The sequence below is a fragment of the Rhipicephalus sanguineus genome, chromosome 8, assembly GCF_013339695.2.
Source record: "Rhipicephalus sanguineus isolate Rsan-2018 chromosome 8, BIME_Rsan_1.4, whole genome shotgun sequence".
Classification (NCBI taxonomy): domain Eukaryota; kingdom Metazoa; phylum Arthropoda; class Arachnida; order Ixodida; family Ixodidae; genus Rhipicephalus; species Rhipicephalus sanguineus.
Genome location: NC_051183.1, coordinates 2,385,842 through 2,403,738, shown reverse-complemented (window position 1 = coordinate 2,403,738; position 17,897 = coordinate 2,385,842). Strand labels below are relative to the sequence as shown.

The following is a 17,897-nucleotide window of genomic DNA, read 5'->3' as shown; positions in this document are numbered from 1 at the left end:
TCATTTTTTTTTTCATAATTACTACACCACGATTATTAAAAACAACAAATAATATCCCCTGTGGTTTCCTTCGCCTAATTGTCTGTTCACTTCATTTGGTCATGTCTAGCAAACAAACGACTCCCTTTAACAGTTCCTCTTCTTTGGTTCATTTGAACAATTACATTGGTGACCCTATTTCACTTTCCTTCCAACAGCAGGCTAACAGTGGAAGAGCAATCTATAATAGTTTATGGGGTTTTAGGTGCCAAGACCACAAAGTGCTATTGAGGCACTCCGGAGTGGATGACACGGGATTAGCTATGACCACATGGTATTCTTTATCATGCACATGAATATATGTACTCAGGCGGTTTCACATTTCTCTCCCACCGAAATACGGCCGGTTGGCCGGGAGTCGAACCGGCGTCCTTGAGCTTAGCAGCGCTATAATTCACATGCAAAGCTACCAAGACGGGTGCAATTCATCTTATAAGCGAAGTGGCCATAATTGACCTTACTTCAAATAATACCGCAAATAAGAATTCCAAGCTGTCTTAGTAAAACACAACGTTTCAATCATGAGGTTGACTAGATGCCGGGGTGCAGGTAAACTTAAGGTGCTCGGGGTATGCTGTCACCGGCTACAATCTTTAAATGTGATGCCTTGACACACATACCTATCCTAATAGGTTTTGTCACGGAGAACCAATACGTATTTTAAAAGTGCAGCTGTTCAGGCTTGCGGCAACTTGAGCTCCATTCGTAAAAAACTATCATCATCACGAACCGGCATGCGCTCACTTCAATCTCTTTAGAGTGAATGTGCTTAAAGGAAAACTAAAGAGAAACAATGAATCGGTTTAGATCAATAAAGTGTGCTCTTAGAACTCTAATGTCGTTAATTTCGCCATCATAAGTTTACTAATAAAGGATAAAATAAAGTTGAAAGTCTCATTTTTAAATTTCGCGCCGAAATCTCCCCGCGTGACGTCACGGATTTCAAAATGTATTTATCGCAGTTTGGCGCCATTGGCTCAACAAAATTACCCCAAACTTGGTACGTTAAGTCTATGGCCCCCTCAAAGGACAATGTACTTCAGTTTTACCGATTAGGAACTACGTAGTCCCTATAGTAGGCGCCGTCAAAACATGTGACGTCACGGCGAATGGTGCGGAAACTTCAAGGTGGCGTCGCCACCCACATTTTGTTTTTGCGCATTTTCTCGCTTACTAAGCGTCTTCTCGAAGCAAGCGTGGTGTTATTGGTATCGTGAAAGAGTAGTTTACTAATAAGAGAAAAATAAATCGTTTTGCTCTTTATTGTCGTCGCGTAAAATTTCTCAGGTGGTTATGCGCCACAGGAATTGGGGAAGCCCCATTGCCGTGTACAGCAGGTGCGAGTGTCAAACGCAAACGAACACGTGAAAAAAGAGAGAGAGAGAAAGAAAGAGGGCTAGAAAACTTGAAAGAAATAAAGCGAATAAAGAAATAAAAATATAGAAAGACAGAAACACATAGACAGAGAGAGAAAGAGAGAGAGGAAGAGAGAGAGAAAGCAATAGAAAGAAAGAGGAAGAGAAAAACTGAGGGAGAGAGTGAAAGGGAAGAAACAGAAAGGAATATAGAAAGAGCGAGAAAGAGATATAGCCACAGTGAGAAAGAAAGAAACAGATACAAAAAAGAGATACAAGGAACCGAGACAAAGTGAAAAATAAAGAGGAACAAGTAAATCCGCCCAGCTCTGCTCTTTCTTCAGGCTTAGCACCACTAGTCCGAAGCTGCCATGGTTTTTCCTATAGTAGCCTCAGCAGTAGATTAAATGAGCCGATTATATATGTACACCAAGCAGCCCTTCAGCTCTATCGGAACAGAAAGGACCTTGGGGCTTTGGTATCCATTCCTCTCGCACTCTTGAGAACACTCAGAAAATGAAAGTTTTATTTGGGCGCCTGCTACTTAAATACTCTGCAGCACAAGTATTACAGCAGTACCTTGCTGCTAATATTTATATAAATGAGTGAGCTTCGTACAATTCTGCTGGGCAGTAACGCAGTGCTTTATCTTGCAGAACGTCTTCCTGCTGCTCGCCACATAGACGGTGGTGTTTTCTTCGTTGACGCCATTCCAAGGAGTGGATTCGGCAAGATCAAGCGACGGCTGCTCTCCGAAATCATGCCCACGTTACGAAGAATGGATGCGTCATGCTGCAGTGGCAATGCATGCGCGAAATAAAGGTTTCGCTTAGACTTTAGTTGCCCCTTCACAAAAAAGACATCACACCTAAAGCCGCAGCCCACAACTAAGCAATAAGTTGTGCCAAAATCCGGGACAGGAATCTGGCATTTTTCCGGGAGAAGAACCTGGCAGAGGGAAAGAGGTTTTCTGAATATTCGGGAAACCGGAAGTACGTGCTTGGCCGGAAGTACTTGAAACATAATCAAGAGTGCCACTCATTGCTTGTGCCACTTATTCTTGAATGGCAACGTGACAACAACGGTATACGAGGAGCGTAAAACTTGGAGGATGCTTGAGCTTCGCTTTCGAGAGTACATATAATGCGATAGCGTAATCGGGCCGTGTTCGTATCGCCTTCCCAATCGCTAGCATGGCTTTGCTTCTCGATGGAGACCTAAACCGTGCCGCGAGCAAAGCCAAAGTGCGTACGCCCTCCTGGTCCATTATCCTTCCATGTGGCGCGGCGAAACGCGGCCACGCGGCCACACTGCGGGGCGATGTCGTTTAAAAGCGTGGCCGTTCGTGTGCCTCGATGCGTGCACCCCCTAAAGGATTTCACCTCCATCCCCCATTAGGGTGTTGCCGCTCTTAGAAGGGGGTGATGCCGCCGCGCCGCCATTTCTTGGCAAGCGTCCCGCACCTCTCAGCTATGTCTCAGTGGCGCCGTCGTAGAGAGGTGAGACGTCGTGAGCACAACTGTGGCAGCCGCGCCGCAGTAGACGTCGCAGATTTCCTCACCCTAAAGCGGAGAAAGCGCGCATGAAGGCACCCCTAGCGGCCGTGGGCATTTTGCGCCATCTCGCGGGTTATATTCAAGCCGCCGAAGAACCTCCGGGATGTGTGTACCACCAACGCTAAATGGTGTAAAACAGCTCGCCGCTAGTGTGCTAGCGGATTTACGCGTGGTGGCCGAGCGGCTCAACGCATCGCGCCACGGAGCGAGGGGTCGCAGGTTCGAATCCCTAGTCTCTGTCGCACCGAAGATTTTTTTAAAGTATGTCTTTATTTGCATCTACCTGGAATTTACGCTCACGGAAAACACTGATTTTTCCCACACAACCAAAGACACCACCGCCGACACAGGAATTTCTGCGAAACACTCGCTTTCACGCTATCGCGTTAAAATAAAGAACACGCGCCGAATGCCAACAGAAACATAAACACCAAAACACATGCTGTGTAATGACTTCTATCACTCCACGTGGGAAGCAATGACCGGTATAACGGAAAATTTTACTTTCCGCATGTCTCGTTTCCGTCGCGCTGTACTTTAACTGTGTTGCTATGTATAGTGGCAGGGCATTCGACCTAGTGATAACGTGCAAAAAATAAACAACAAAAATTGTTGAATGTTTCCAGCACGCCAAGATGCGCCATCATTAATCTGCGACACTAGAAACAAATCGTACCTGATCGTCGTAAACTATATAATCTTATAGTTTAGTCGAATATCATCATAACGTCATATCTGTAATTCGTCAAGACATCGTTTTTGGAGGTATTCAGGGTTGCCCCCAGAAAGTGCCAAAGATAGAAACGTTCTTTCTTGACATTGTTCTAATTGATTAGCAAAAGAAGTCGTTTGCGCGTTATCGTCATGGCCACTTTTTTCTTGATTATCTGCACCTGCTGGATGACGCAACCAATTTGCGTTCTTCGTTAAAGCTAAGCTCACAAATGCCTAATCAAGTGCACTGCGTACTTATGGATAAATGATGCAGTCGTCCCTCTTTTTAATCGTAATGTGTCTTAAATGAGCTTTACTGGCATTGCATTGAGAGGTAAGGTTAATGTGTAAAGAGGTGAAACACAACACTACAACCTTACCAAAAGTGCGCGTAACAAGGCAACTGCCACTTATTTCACACAGCTAGTAAATAAAACTATTATTGCGAATATTGATGGCCAAAATTTCCGGTTATATTCCCTATGAACATTATGAAGAGTGAAAGAGTAAGACTCAAGCACTACCACGGAAGAAGTCCTTGCCTAAGCCCTTGCGAAAACATTACCGAGCACTTGATTTAGGAGAAAAAAAAAAGGTATATCTCTGAATTTAAGGAATCAAAGTTCTTGCTTTATTTTCTTGCGATATAGGTTTTGGCTTGGCCTGAAGCTTTGAGTGATGCAGTTAATAGAATACTTTTGCAGTCCAGACATACGTCATAAACTAAAATAAAGTTATCCAGAATGCTGCCACATTTTATCTAAAAAGTTTAGCGCAGTTACGTCACATCTTATCTTTCACCCCTTGAAGTTCATCAAAACACACACACACACACATATTATATATATATATATATATATATATATATATATATGTGTGTGTGTGTGTGTGTGTGTGTGTGTGTGTGTGTGTGTGTGTGTGTGTGTGTGTGCGAGATAGCTGCAGAGCTATCCTCCACGCAATCCATTCCCTTGACAACGACTTCAAGCACTGCAAGCGACCAATTCCAATACTGTTGTGTCATCGTGCAACAGAAACGCCCCTCCCACCTTCGCTGTCCCTCATGAACCTACAGCACTGCTCTTGCGGCGTAAATCCACACAAAAACAAATATGGCATGTACACTGCGTTACAAAGAGGGACGCGCGGTGCAACGGAAGGTGCATGAATACCGGACCCGTTTTGCAATGCTCTCGCCACCGACGCTCCCACAGGGTGAGTCATCTGCAGACTTCCGCTTACAGTTCGGCGAAGATCGGAAATTCTTCGCCTCAGACGGTTCTGCCATGGCGCGATAGTTTGGAGGTCACCCCTCTTGCCCCCAAATAGGTGCACTTAAGCGCTGATCACGCCACCTGCAGTCGGTTTTCGTTTAGAAATAAATTACGAGGGCGGAGAGGGGCACTTTGTCGCAGATCGCACTGCAAAACATACGGGGTTTACCCTTTCCTGCCCAAGAAATATATCAAAGAAAAATTTCTAACCTGTTCGAAGATTATTACTAACTTGTGATGACGGTGTCCGCATGCTGCGCCAGGGTTTAATACCTTGGTTGAACTACGCCAGGATTATCGAGAATTGCCTATTTATTTGTGCTTATCATTTTGTTCATAAGAACGGCTGTTTGTGTTTTTCTATTCCTGCTTAGCTTATGCAAGTGGAACAAGTTGCAGAAGACAAACACGAAACATGAACCAAGATGAGAGGTACAAAAGGCTACATCAACAGTAGCTACTATACAACAGTGCACTGGGATTAAAGTGAAATAGTTCTGCAGAATATTTTAGAACGACTTGTAATATCTTTCTGCTGTCTGACCGAAATTTTACCGAAAAATACGAAATAACGAAATTTTAAATAGACTGCAACTATCTTTCCCATCTACCATTTATGCAGAAAGATCATTAACCCATATTGGCCCGAATTACAATGCATTCCGTTCTGTTGAATGTCAGTTTTAGCAAACTAAAGTACTGTCCACAAATGAAAGCTGAATCCACGTAGCGATAGTTGAAACATGCGTAAATGCAAGCATGTGCACGCAAGCACATATCGCTTTGCATGATAAAGAAGCGCAATTTTTGATTAACCTGATCCCCTGAAACTCTTTTTAATGCTTTTACTCATCACGTCATTTTTTGCTACGGGTGCTATCATTAAGAAATAAAAAGCAGCTGTCAGTCAGCGCTTGCATCGCGTCCTCACATCTTTTGTCCCAAGTCTGCGTGTACGTATGCGTGTACGTATATGTGCGTGTACTTTCCAATAAAGTTTAGTTGCAAGTTCAGCGCGGTGTCGTCTCTTCCTCTGTCCTTGTCTATATTTTGCGCTGTTTTTACATCCCAAGCATGAACCACCCCAACTTTCGCTATTATTGTCCCAAGTCCGCGCTGCCTTTTTGTTCTCTAAAATTATTAGGTAAGATTTCCCTATCAGCACTCTAAATACAATGCGCTAACGAACAGGGGCGGGTAAACTTTGGGAAACTTAAGTGAAGCGTCAAAAACGGTCCATTTTCGGCAATTTTTACTCAACATTTTCTGCATAAACTGTCGTAATTCTGCCATGAAAGCACGGCAAGCGTAATATTTGCAATCGCTTTCATTCTAAGCATGGAAGCGCCTGTCCATAAAATGGCAGCCATAACCAACACAGAGAAAAAAAAAGCTCATTAATGAGATCAGATTATGTGGGAAGGTAGCAGTTCTAAATATGTGCCGGGGTACACATGCTTCAAAAGACCGCCAGTTTATACAGCTTGTATGCAATGAAATCCTAAAAAAATCCACGCATCTCCACGAAGTGAATCATGACGAGTGGGCGACGCTCTTCAGGTATCGTAGCGGTGAGTAACCGTACGTTACCCGAGCGTTGCCCCATATAATGTAAATTGAGTGACATAAAGTGACATAAAGAGTCGACCACAAAGCTAGGTCCTAAGGTGCATAATGTCTACGTTGAAGTCGCCGACTAGTATAAAGGGTTTGTGCTTGTAGGTGTTTTATATTCCTCTGTCACAAATATGACTGATTTTCGTCTATCGTAAGCCTTTTTTAATTCACATGTTTCGACTATAGCAACGATTTTCTATATACCGCGACAGCGGACAGTGAGAATCGACGACAAAGCTGGGTCTTAAGGTCCATAATGTGTACGTTGGAGTCGCCGAGTAGTATAACGGGTTTGTGCTTGTAGGTGTTGTATATTGTTTCGCCACAATTACAATTGATGTTAGTCTATTGTTAAGCCTGATGTTTCGATTTTACAAGGTGCTGTGCCGTGAGCACGGACGCCAATCGGACGGATAAGCCTCGGCCTTAAGGTTCTTCACCCCTAAAACTAACAATTTAACGAGGAGAACAATGTTAATTGTTTCCACCAATTATAACCCCACTCTTTTCCGTTTTTTAACTGCGATATAGCACATTCATATCTCATAAATGTGTGTCGCTTTCTAAATGTGCAATCGGATGGTGAGGGATATGAAGTGAACCTGATATTTCGCACAAAACGTGTACCATCGTTCGCGAGAAGGGCGGTGTCCGATCGTCACTATTCTGTTTCGCAGCTGAATCTTCAAGACAAATTCACGTCCAAGAAGGATAAGAATAAGCTTCAATGAAACAAAGCAGTATATGGATTACCATGGGCGAGGCCCCTCTTCCAGGGCCCCGTGGCCGCAGCAGCTCACCGGGCCTGATCCAGGGTCGCCAGCTTACTTCCCAGGGCAGATCGGCAGGTCGCACCTTCCGTGAGCACTTTCCTATTTTGCGTATTGCCAGAGTCGAACGAGACTGGTCTCTCCGGGCCGTTGTTCGTTATAGGTAAGTGTGTTCCTTACAAGCATGGACGACTTAAGGCGAAAAGCACTGTTGTTCCACGCGCCCAACTGCTTCAACAAGGCGCCTCGTCAAGCAGTTCAGGATAGATTTAAATGAAACGACAAAGCCACTCGTCGCGCGTCCCAGTGTTAGCACCAGCCTCAGGTATTCTGTTCGATACATCCGGTGCTTGAACATGTGGCGCGCGCTATCACATCTTGCGCCGGACATATCGCACGTGGATCATCAACCAGCACGCCTCGCTACTTTTGCAAGCGAATACGTCACGTTAATGATTCAGCCTGAATCCGCAGATGAACAAGTAACGACCGAAACGTAGCAGCAAGTAGGACTCGTGCTGCGAGCACGACGGGCAGCTGAGATCCTTGGAGCCCTGACCCCCTTAATTAACCCATTCAAGGGCGGCCAAGGACACCCTAACGGACTGCCGCAAGTTATCTAGTAAATAAACAACAAATGTTTGCCGGAGATAGGAGAACTATAGAAATCAGAGAATATATAGTATTTTTCTACAGGGTGTACTGCACACCTCTTTAATAGCTGTGTATATGAAATAGTGGAACGTTTCTGCTAGTCACCGGTGGTGTTTAAGAATGTTGAAACAAGATATATCATTAGGCACGATATACATCAAGGGTCATTTTCTGTTCATTTTCTGTAAAAGAGCAGCGCCAAGAGGAATACAAAGGATGAGATGAAGACAGGACATGCGCTGTGCTCACAACTGTCTTCATCTCGCCCTTTGTATTCATTTCGGCGCTGCCCTTTTACTTCAGTATGAAGCCAAACCAACTCGCCCATCTTATCTGCCTCTTCATTGCTGTTGTTCTTTAGCCTGGTGCATATCTCATTCCATAATCAGATCGAGCTTGTAGTGCAGTTCATCCTGGTCAGATGAATTATTAGAGGACATGGACTTCACTTGCACAAATGGAGTACGGCAACGCTCGGGTTCTTTGTTATTTTGGAGTAGCAAAGACCTACGCCATCGTTAAAGGGGTGGTGCCATTAAATTTCGAGGCTATAACAAGCCTGTTGTGGGTTTCCTCTGTATGCAAAAACACTCCACGCGAAGGGTCGGACACAGCAAACGTGTAGAATATTGATACGGGGTTGTATGAGTATATAAAATATGTATTTACAGAAAGGAATCAGTAAAAGAGTCAAGATGGCTGACCACCACACTCGCGCCAGTCAGGCTCTTCAGCCCTTCGTCTTCCTTCACTTCCTCTCCGTAACAGGACCCCCGGGCGTTGTAGCGCCGTCTCGGCGCAGGTCCGGCGATGAATTGCGAGAGAAGTAGGGCTTCATCCGCGAAACATGCACAATGTCAACAGGTGGCGTACTTGACGAATCGAAGTGCAACGGCGCAATCTCGTAATTCACGTCGCTAACTTGACGCAAGACTTGGTAGGGTCCTGTGTAGCGGGACAGGAGTTTCTCGGAGAGTCCTACACGGTGACATGGTGACCAAAGGAGCACCCAATCACCTGCGGCAAACTTCATATTACGATGCCGGTGGTCATAGCGGGCTTTCTGCATCTCCTGCGACGTGGCGAGACGAGATCGGGCGACTTGACGAGCCATGTGAGCCCGGTCAATAGCGTCGTGAGCGTACATGGTAACAGATGGCGCGGAAGGTAAGACGGTGTCAAACGGCAATATGGGGTGGCGACCATACAAAAGATAAAAAGGTGAAAATCCCGTGGTGTCATGTCTAGAGGAATTATATGCGAAAGTCACATAGGCCAACGTGGCGTCCCAGTCGCGATGATCTTGAGAGACGTACATGGAAAGCATCTCTGTGAGTGTGCGGTTAAGACGTTCAGTAAGTCCATTAGTCTAGCTGTGGATGGTAGGCGGTAGACAGCTTGTGCTCTGTGGCACAAGATCTAAGTAGGTCGTCGACAACTCTCGACAAGAAAGAGCGGCCGCGGTCCGTCAGCAGCTGTCGGGGTGCACCGTGGAGGAGGATGACGTCGTGAAGAAGAAAATCCGCGACGTCAGTGGCGCAACTAGTTGGCATGGCCTTCGTGATGGCGTAACGTGTCGCATAATCTGTAGCGACCGCGATCCACTTATTTCCCAAAGTCGTCGTCGGAAAAGGGCCAAGCAGGTCAAGGCCGACGCGATGGAATGGTTCCGAGGGAACTTCAATTGGTTGTAGAAATCCAGCAGGCGGCAGAGAAGGCCTTTTCCGGCGTTGGCATAGGTCGCAAGTAGCAACATAACGACGCACGGAGCGGTATAGCCCAGGCCAGAAGAACCGACGTCGCACGCGGTCGTATGTGCGCGAAACTCCGAGATGTCCCGCCGTCGGTGCGTCGTGAAGTTGTTCAAGTATGACGGGCCGTAGATGGCGAGGAACGACAAGCAGGAGCTCAGGGCCTTCAATGCTGACGTTGCGGCGGTAGAGGATGCCGTTATGCAACACGAACATACGGAATGCGGCGTCGGTGCTGCCAGACTGGATGGCATCGATGATGGTGCGCAATGACTCATCCCGACGTTGTTCGGTGCGCATGTCGCTCACGTCAGTAAAAGCCATTACGCAGCTGTCCGGATCATGCGCAGCGGGGTCAGGAGGATCCACCGGATGACGAGAAAGACAGTCTGCATCCTTGTGCAAACGTCCAGACTTGTAGGTGATTGTGAACGAAAATTCCTGGAGCCGCAAAGCCCAGCGACCAAGACGTCCGGTCGGGTCCTTCAGAGAAGTGAGCCAGCAGAGAGCGTGGCGGTCCGTAACGACGGAGAACATGCGGCCAAATAGGTATGGCCGGAACTTAGCGACAGCCCAGACTAAAGCCAAGCACTCTCTTTCGGTGATGGAATAATTTCTCTCGGGGGAAGAGAGCAGGCGACTGGCGTAAGCTATCACGCACTGTTGACTGTGCTGCCGTTGAGCGAGAACTGCTCCGATACCGTGCCTGCTGGCGTTGGTACGAACTTCTGTTGGAGCAGATGGATCAAAGTGGGCAAGTACGGGGGGAGTAGTCAAGAAGCCAATGAGAGCGGTGAACGCTTGAGCCTGCTCAGGGCCCCATGAGAATGTGGTGTCTTTCTTCAGCAGATCTGTTAGTGGCCTAGCAATGTCGGCGAAGTTCTTCACAAAACGACGAAAGTAAGAGCATAGGCCGATGAAGCTCCGCACGTCAGAAGTAGAGCGGGGCACAGGAAAGGTGCGAACAGCGCGGATCTTTTCAGGATCTGGTTGGACGCCGTCAGCGTTTACAAGATGACCCAGCACGGTAATCTCCCGGCGGCCAAACTGGCATTTCTTGGAATTCAGTTGAAGTCCGGCTGTTCTGAAGACTGCGAGAATTGCAGCGAGACGCGTCAGGTGGCTGTCGAAGGTGGAAGAAAAGACCGTCAAGGTAACAAAGACAAGTAGACCACTTGTAACCTCGCAACAGAGAGTCCATCATCCGTTCGAATGTCGCAGGAGCATTGCATAGGCCAAAGGGCATGACCTTGAACTGGTATAAGCCATCAGGTGTTACGAAGGCAGTCTTCTCGCGGTCCATTGCATCGACAGAAATCTGCCAGTAGCCGGACCGAAGATCAATAGACGAGAAGTATGTAGCTCCGTGCAGACAGTCCAACGCGTCATCGATGCGTGGTAGCGGGTATACGTCTTTGCGGGTGATCTTGTTTAAGTGGCGATAGTCAACGCAGAAGCGCCAGCTACCATCTTTTTTCTTTACAAGGACGACAGGGGAGGCCCAAGGACTGTCTGACGGTTCGATGACACCTTTGCTAAGCATTTTCTCGACTTCCGTTTGGATCACTCTGCGCTCAGTGTGGGAGACACGATAGGGGCGCCGACGAATAGGACTTGCGTCACCGCTGTTTATACGGTGCTGAACGACGGACGTTTGCCCTAGAGGTCTGTCGTCAAGATCAAAAATGTCACTGTACGACGCGAGGAGGCGACGTATGTCATTGGCCTGTGCAGGGTTGAGGTCCGGGGCAATCATCTTCGAGAAATCAGCCGGCAAAGAAGATGAGCTGTGAGTCGCAGTAGGCGCAAATAAATCAGTCTCGGCGCTGAGAGCTGCAATTTCAAATTCGTCAGCATCAGATATGTTGGCCAAGAACATGCCACGAGGAAGTACTTGAGGGCACAAGCTGAAATTTAGAAGTGGTAGCGAGGTACGGTTGTCGGTGACAGTGACGAGTGTATGCGGAACGGCAACGTTCCGGCTCAAAAGAATGTCAACGAGGGGATAGAGGACATATTCACCGTCGGGAACCTGCGGCTCTGCTGTCAGAACGACGTAGGTGGCTGCCTGAGGTGGGAGACGCACGTCTTGAAGAGAGCACAGTCGCGGCGGGGTAGTGTTGGAAGCAGCGACGAGCTGAGGCAGTTCTAGCTGAAGGACGCCGGTAGCGCAATCGATGAGAGCAGAGTGATTTGACAAAAAGTCCAGTCCAAGGATAACGTCGTAATGGCAGCGGTCAATCACGGCGAATATGACTGAAGTAGGTTGGTCGACTATACTTAAGCGGGCAGTACACATACCAAGAACGATTGGCGTGCCGCCATCGGCCACACGGAGCACTTGTGTAGCTGCTGGTGTGAGGACTTTCTTTAAACGTGTGCGTAGCCGTGAACTCATTACAGATAGGTTCGCTCCCGTGTCGACAAGTGCTTGAATAGGTACGCCGTCTACTTTAACGTCGATGACACTTCGTCTGGTGGGTACAGAGAGAGGATTTGCTGCCGTAGTCGTCAATGCAGCGCCACCTCCGGGGGCTGCATTTCTTAGTTTTCCGAAATGGTGCGCCCGAAAGCCACGGGGGACGATAGGCGTCGTGGCTGTGGCGAACGGGACGATGGGCGACGTGTTTGCGGCGAACGAGATTGGTGTCCACGTGGCGAAGGCGAGCGGCTGTACCAAGTGTTCCTAGCGGCATTGTCAGCGGCGTTGGACTCAGGAGCGGGTGAAAAATGGTGGGCATTACTGTCAAAACGGGTCATATTGGTCGTTGCACGAGGGGCCGAGGACCATGTGCTGCGGCAGTAGCGGGCAATATGTCCAGCGCGGTGGCAGGTGAAACATATTGGGCGGTCATCTGCAGTTCGCCACTCAGCCGGGTTGCGAGAACGTGGAGAGAATCGTCGGTTTGAGGAGGATGTGGCAGAAAGGCGTTCGCTGACTCTGGGCGTGGCGACAGAACACACAGAATGCACTTCGATATTTTCCAGCTCCTGACGAACGATGGCTTGAACAAGAGGAACGGTAACGGGGGTGGCATCGGTGCTGCGCGAATAGAATGCTGAGGGCGCCATCGCTTCCAGTTCACGACGAACAATTCGTGTCAAGTCTTCCGGCGGCGAAGGATGTTGCGGTGTTGACTGCTCTTCACACGTCGACGTGGCAGCGGTGTTTGGAAGTCGGGCGAACGGTTGCAGAATGCGGCGGCTTTTTGCTTGCTCGAACTGACGACAATCTTTGATGATCGCATCCACGGTCGAACAGCCCTTCCACATCAGGATGTTGAATGCATCGTCGGCGATCCCCTTCAGCACATGCCCGACCTTTTCACTTTCCGTCATGTCACTGTCGGCCTTTCGGCAGAGAGCGAGCACGTCCTGAATATAGGAGAGGTACGATTCCGTGGAGAATTGAGCACGGCAGGCCAGTTCCTTTTTGGCGGCGATCTTACGGCCGGCGGGTTTGCCAAATACCTCTCGCAACTTTTCTTTGCATTGGTCCCAGCTAGTGAGTTCTTCTTCGTTGTTTTCGTACCACACCTTCGCAGTGCCCCTCAAGTAAAATAACACGTTGGCCAGCTGAAGTGTGGGATCCCATCTGTTCGGTACACTCACGCGTTCAAACATGGCCAACCAGTCTTCAACGTCGACGCCATCGGTCCCACAGAACGTACCGGGATCCTTAGGTGGTACAAAAGTGGTGGTGATGGCGACGTTGATGCAGGAGGCTCAACGTTAGCCATGGTTTGGAGGGCGATGCGACGTCCGCTGCGGAGCTCCGTTGCCTGCTGAAGTACCCAGCACGTCCACCAATATGATACGGGGTTGTATGAGTATATAAAATATGTATTTACAGAAAGGAATCAGTAAAAGAGTCAAGATGGCTGACCGCCACACTCGCGCCAGTCAGGCTCTTCAGCCCTTCGTCTTCCTTCACTTCCTCTCCGTAACAATATATTTTGATTCACTTCCAAAGTGTACTTAAATGCCCATTCTCCCGATCGAAACCCATCGCTTGCGCGCCATCTCTGACGTAGCTCTATAGGAGGGGCAACGAAAGTTGTAGTGACGTCACACCAGATCTGCTGTAGTGACGTGGGTGACCTCCGGACCTCCGCCACCTCCGCAACGTACGTACCGGCTGTAGTGAACTAGAATATATTCTAGTTCACTATAGTACCGGCAAAGCATCGGTTGCTACATCACTCGCCGAGTTTCGATGCCTTCCTGGCTAAGTGCGTCACAGCCTTGTGTGGTCACGTGTACCAAGCCCCCTACACTTCTACGTCACTGCCCAACCTACCTCGGCGCCCAGAAACCGAAGCCGAAAGCTGTCCACATCGAAAGGCGATATTAAATTATGTAGCGAGAGTACAGGAGTCTTAGTGCGTGCATCATGCTTCCTGGAGCTACAGGAAACGCTTACAGCAAAGAACGCGCAAGCCACAAATTTGGTGGTACCACCCCTTTAAGCGGTATCATGCATGCGCTTGCACCCGAACGCTTTCCGCGGCCTTGGAAGGGAAGGGTAAAAGTAACGACGCAAGTAGAGACAACAGTATAGTCCCAGGACGGAGCCGTTATCGAAGGCGTTAAATTTCTAAGCAGTTAATCAGGTACAGTACTCACGGACTCAAATGAGACATCATATTTTTAGTATAACGACTGGTATTCGCAATTGTTCGGGGTGACCAAGTCATGTCGCGAGGAATTTGATTTCTAAAGATAATCTTGGCTCTGATCGACACGTTCGAGCCGAAATTACGCCGATATGGCACGAACTAAAGACGGTGGAGACGAAAGTATGTGCGCTACTTAGCCTTAAATTGTCCTATTTCAATCCGCGAGTACTGTGCCTATGTGATTAAGACTGCAGATCAGCGATGCACGTACTACTCTGAGTTAACATAATGGGCTACAGTGTCGGACACTATACTACTACTGTCAGAATCTGCTATTCCTTCAGAAGAGAGCTTTGCGTTACGTCAAAAGTTGCTATAGCAGACGGCGAAATTTTTAACGTCGCCGTTATTTCGCAGGTCTCACTTGGTTAAATCGAATCACGTCACCATTTATTTGTAAGTAAACTTACAAAAAAGGTGCAACTCTTTATATAAAGCGTCGACGAATATTCATTTGGATTGTAATAGATTATATTTGAAGAAGAAGCTAACCATGATTCAGCTACCTGCAACTTGTGTTTTTCCATAGTACATGCATTTTGCTGTTATCTGCCTTTTAGTTGCTCCTACACGTGTAAAATTTGCGGCGCAGTTGATATTTTGTGTTTGTATCCTGTTGACAATCGGAATTTGTTCCGAGGCCTTCATCTAGCCTTTCGAGCTTACGCGCCAGCTGTTTACTTCCGAAAGGAAAACAGGAAGACTCAACTTCGCTTCACTCCGACTGTTTCGCACATAAGCATATTGACATTGACGCCGCAATGGTGGCATCATCATTGTCCAGATAGCTCAGTAAAATGGCTCGTAGTGGAGCACTGTCGTCCTTACTTCCGCGCAAGCGGATTTTCGACACATTTCTGCACTTCCTATTAGCTAACAACGAAAAGAAGAAGTACCGGGTTAGCGTTTTGTGGTAAGCCATTTCTCTACACTCGAATGGATGCATGTTGCTTTAGTGACGCCTGGCGACCGACTGCCTTACAGTTGATGTTGTGCTGCAGGCGAATTTCTTTTTTTATTTCACTTGCAGATCACCGGCTCTGATGCCTCCCCGACGACCCTTGGAGCAGCAAGCAGCTCCCTTCGGGCACACAGCCAAGTGGATATCTCCACTTGGCTGTGTGCTTGGCTAGTGGATATCTCATCCACTTTCTGTAGAGTCGCACTTCCTGAAAAGATAACTTTGAGCACTTCCGCGTTCTACTGCTATCATAGCCGTTGTTATTCATCGTGTAAAGTGTCTGAAGTTCACGAGGTTTACATTGTTTCGGAACATCACGCATTGCGCGGCGCTTCTGCAGTAATGTTCATGATGTTCATGCATGACGAGCTACTTACATTATAGGCTGCCCGAAAGTCTTCTTTCGTATCGCAAAGTAAATATATTTGTTTTGTCATTTAAGTTTTGTAACTGCGATAAGGAAACATGAAAGTGAACGTATGAGTGTTCGCACACTCTCATCGTGTCTAGCTGAGACAAGATATTATCATGTAAACTTAGTCTTGCTAATTATGATCAAAAACTAATCGCCATATATCGAACAGAGAGAGCACCAGTAGCCCGGGAACATAAGAATACAATGAATTATGCCTTGCTGGCCAATCCAAAGACATTTAATGCAAAGACATTCTTGCAAGAGACACATTATTGCGAAGCATTTTTGATGACTACAATCAACATTCCGGCAAGAGAAATGTGGAGTGAAGACCTCGTCAGGAGACATGCGAGTCTCCTTTTGCCTTACCTCTTGGACATAATTCAAATTTCATTTCTTTTGCTCGTCCGGGCACGAAAATAACGCAGTGAAAATGCAGGTTCTTCCGACAATGCCCATGGACCATTTCCGTGGGTATATGCGTTTACGTACGTGAAAACATCTATACGCGTGGTCAGGGTACATAATGAGCCTTGATGAACTTTGACGTCACCTTGCGTCAGCCGACGTGGCAACAACGACAAACAAAGAAGTGTGCTGTGGAACAGTTACAAACGACTCGTACGAACCATTCTCTGCCAAAGTACGAAAGTTTTTCATTACGTAGATGGCAACTGTAGTTACCTGCTTCATTTTCTTTTGTATGCACGAGCCAACCACTCCAAATTTGTTCACTGCTTCTTGCCCCGTCATGTTAAAGTTGAATTGAATTGAACACAACTTTATACAATCCTGCGGAACACGCTGAAGTAGTGTGTAGTTTTTTTAGTGGTGCCTGTCTGGGGCGCTGTGTTTATGGCCACATTGTTTGGCCCGAGCATATCAATTCAGCAAATTGCACGATCGGGCTAGTTGGCGATCCACGAAGGTGTGTGTCACCAGTGGCCTAAATTCCGGAAGATCACAAAGGGGGAATGCACATCTTGCCATGGCGGCTATTCTGGTTTTATAAATAGAAGTTTAATTTTTAAGTTCTATAAAAATAAATTTATGCTTTGAAACAAAATTCTCAAGAAATACGAGCATGGGCTTCGGCGCCCGAGTGAGGGATCCTAATATAACATCACTCAGCCGCCAAAGTATGTAGGTGAAGTTAGAAAAAGTGCAACTCGAAAGGCTCTAGCATTTTTTTAGTTAATATATGTCATTTGGATTGAACCAGCACATGAAGATACTATAGCACCAATAGAGCATAAAGGTACGGCTTTTCTTTGCATTCAGCTCCATTCCTCACTGTGTATACCTGTAAGAAATGGCCTCCCGTAATTTACCGCTGAGAACTTTCTTGTAAAGCATGTTCATGTTCAAGGGTAATTGTTTTTAAATTACGCAACCATAGTCCAGCAATCGGATTCATACTTTATCATCAATGCCTTCCATCGAACCGTCGACATAAATAAATAACGGCAGATGATCAGGGATTCTTTATGAACTTTCCATTTTAAGGCCTAGCATAAAACAGCACGTCATAAGTAACCCGCAGCAGTTCAGAAAGTTGGTGCTCTACAGTGCCTTTACCTAAGGAAAAACGCTGCTTTCAGTTTTGCACTTACTTTCCGCTTTTTGAAAGGACTCTTTGAAAGGGGGGTTCACTTGCAAAGGGTGTATCCCCCCCCCCCCCCTCTGGCAGTCAGAACACCGGGGGTGTGCCGACGTCCCCATGATTTACGCCCCTGCGTATCACATTCTTTTTGTCCAATGTTACAAAAGCTTTTTCGCTCTAAGAGAGAATCACAATTAATTCAAAAGCTTCTCACGCACTATACGAATTGAGCCAATGGTTTGACATGCTTACATTGTGTTTGTTTTAATGTTTTTCATTGCCGTATTGGCGCCACTTTTTCTCCTATCTTGATCCGATCTTTACGCTGCAAGCAAGGGCTCGTCTCATGACGTTTTCTCGTCGTGTAAGGCTACATCCCTTGCGATGTTTTAAGCACAATAATGCAGAATGTTTTCTCTATTATGGTATGTGCTAACAGCCTTCTAATATATAGTGTTATACCTTCCTCTGCGCTCACTGTATATATATATATATATATATATATATAT

The 17,897-nt window shown here is 47.0% G+C and overlaps 1 protein-coding gene across 1 annotated transcript in view; it reads left to right on the top strand.

Annotated features, from left to right (window-relative positions):
- LOC119401220 (uncharacterized) overlaps nucleotides 1-2,225 on the top strand; it is a 62,910-nt gene extending 60,685 nt beyond the window's left edge. Inside the window, exon 10 of the mRNA XM_037667901.2 lies at nucleotides 2,051-2,225. Within this exon, the coding sequence (XP_037523829.1) occupies nucleotides 2,051-2,214 (164 nt within the window). The 3' untranslated portion in view covers nucleotides 2,215-2,225. The remainder of the gene's footprint in view (nucleotides 1-2,050) is intronic.
- The last annotated feature ends 15,672 nt before the right edge of the window (nucleotides 2,226-17,897 follow it).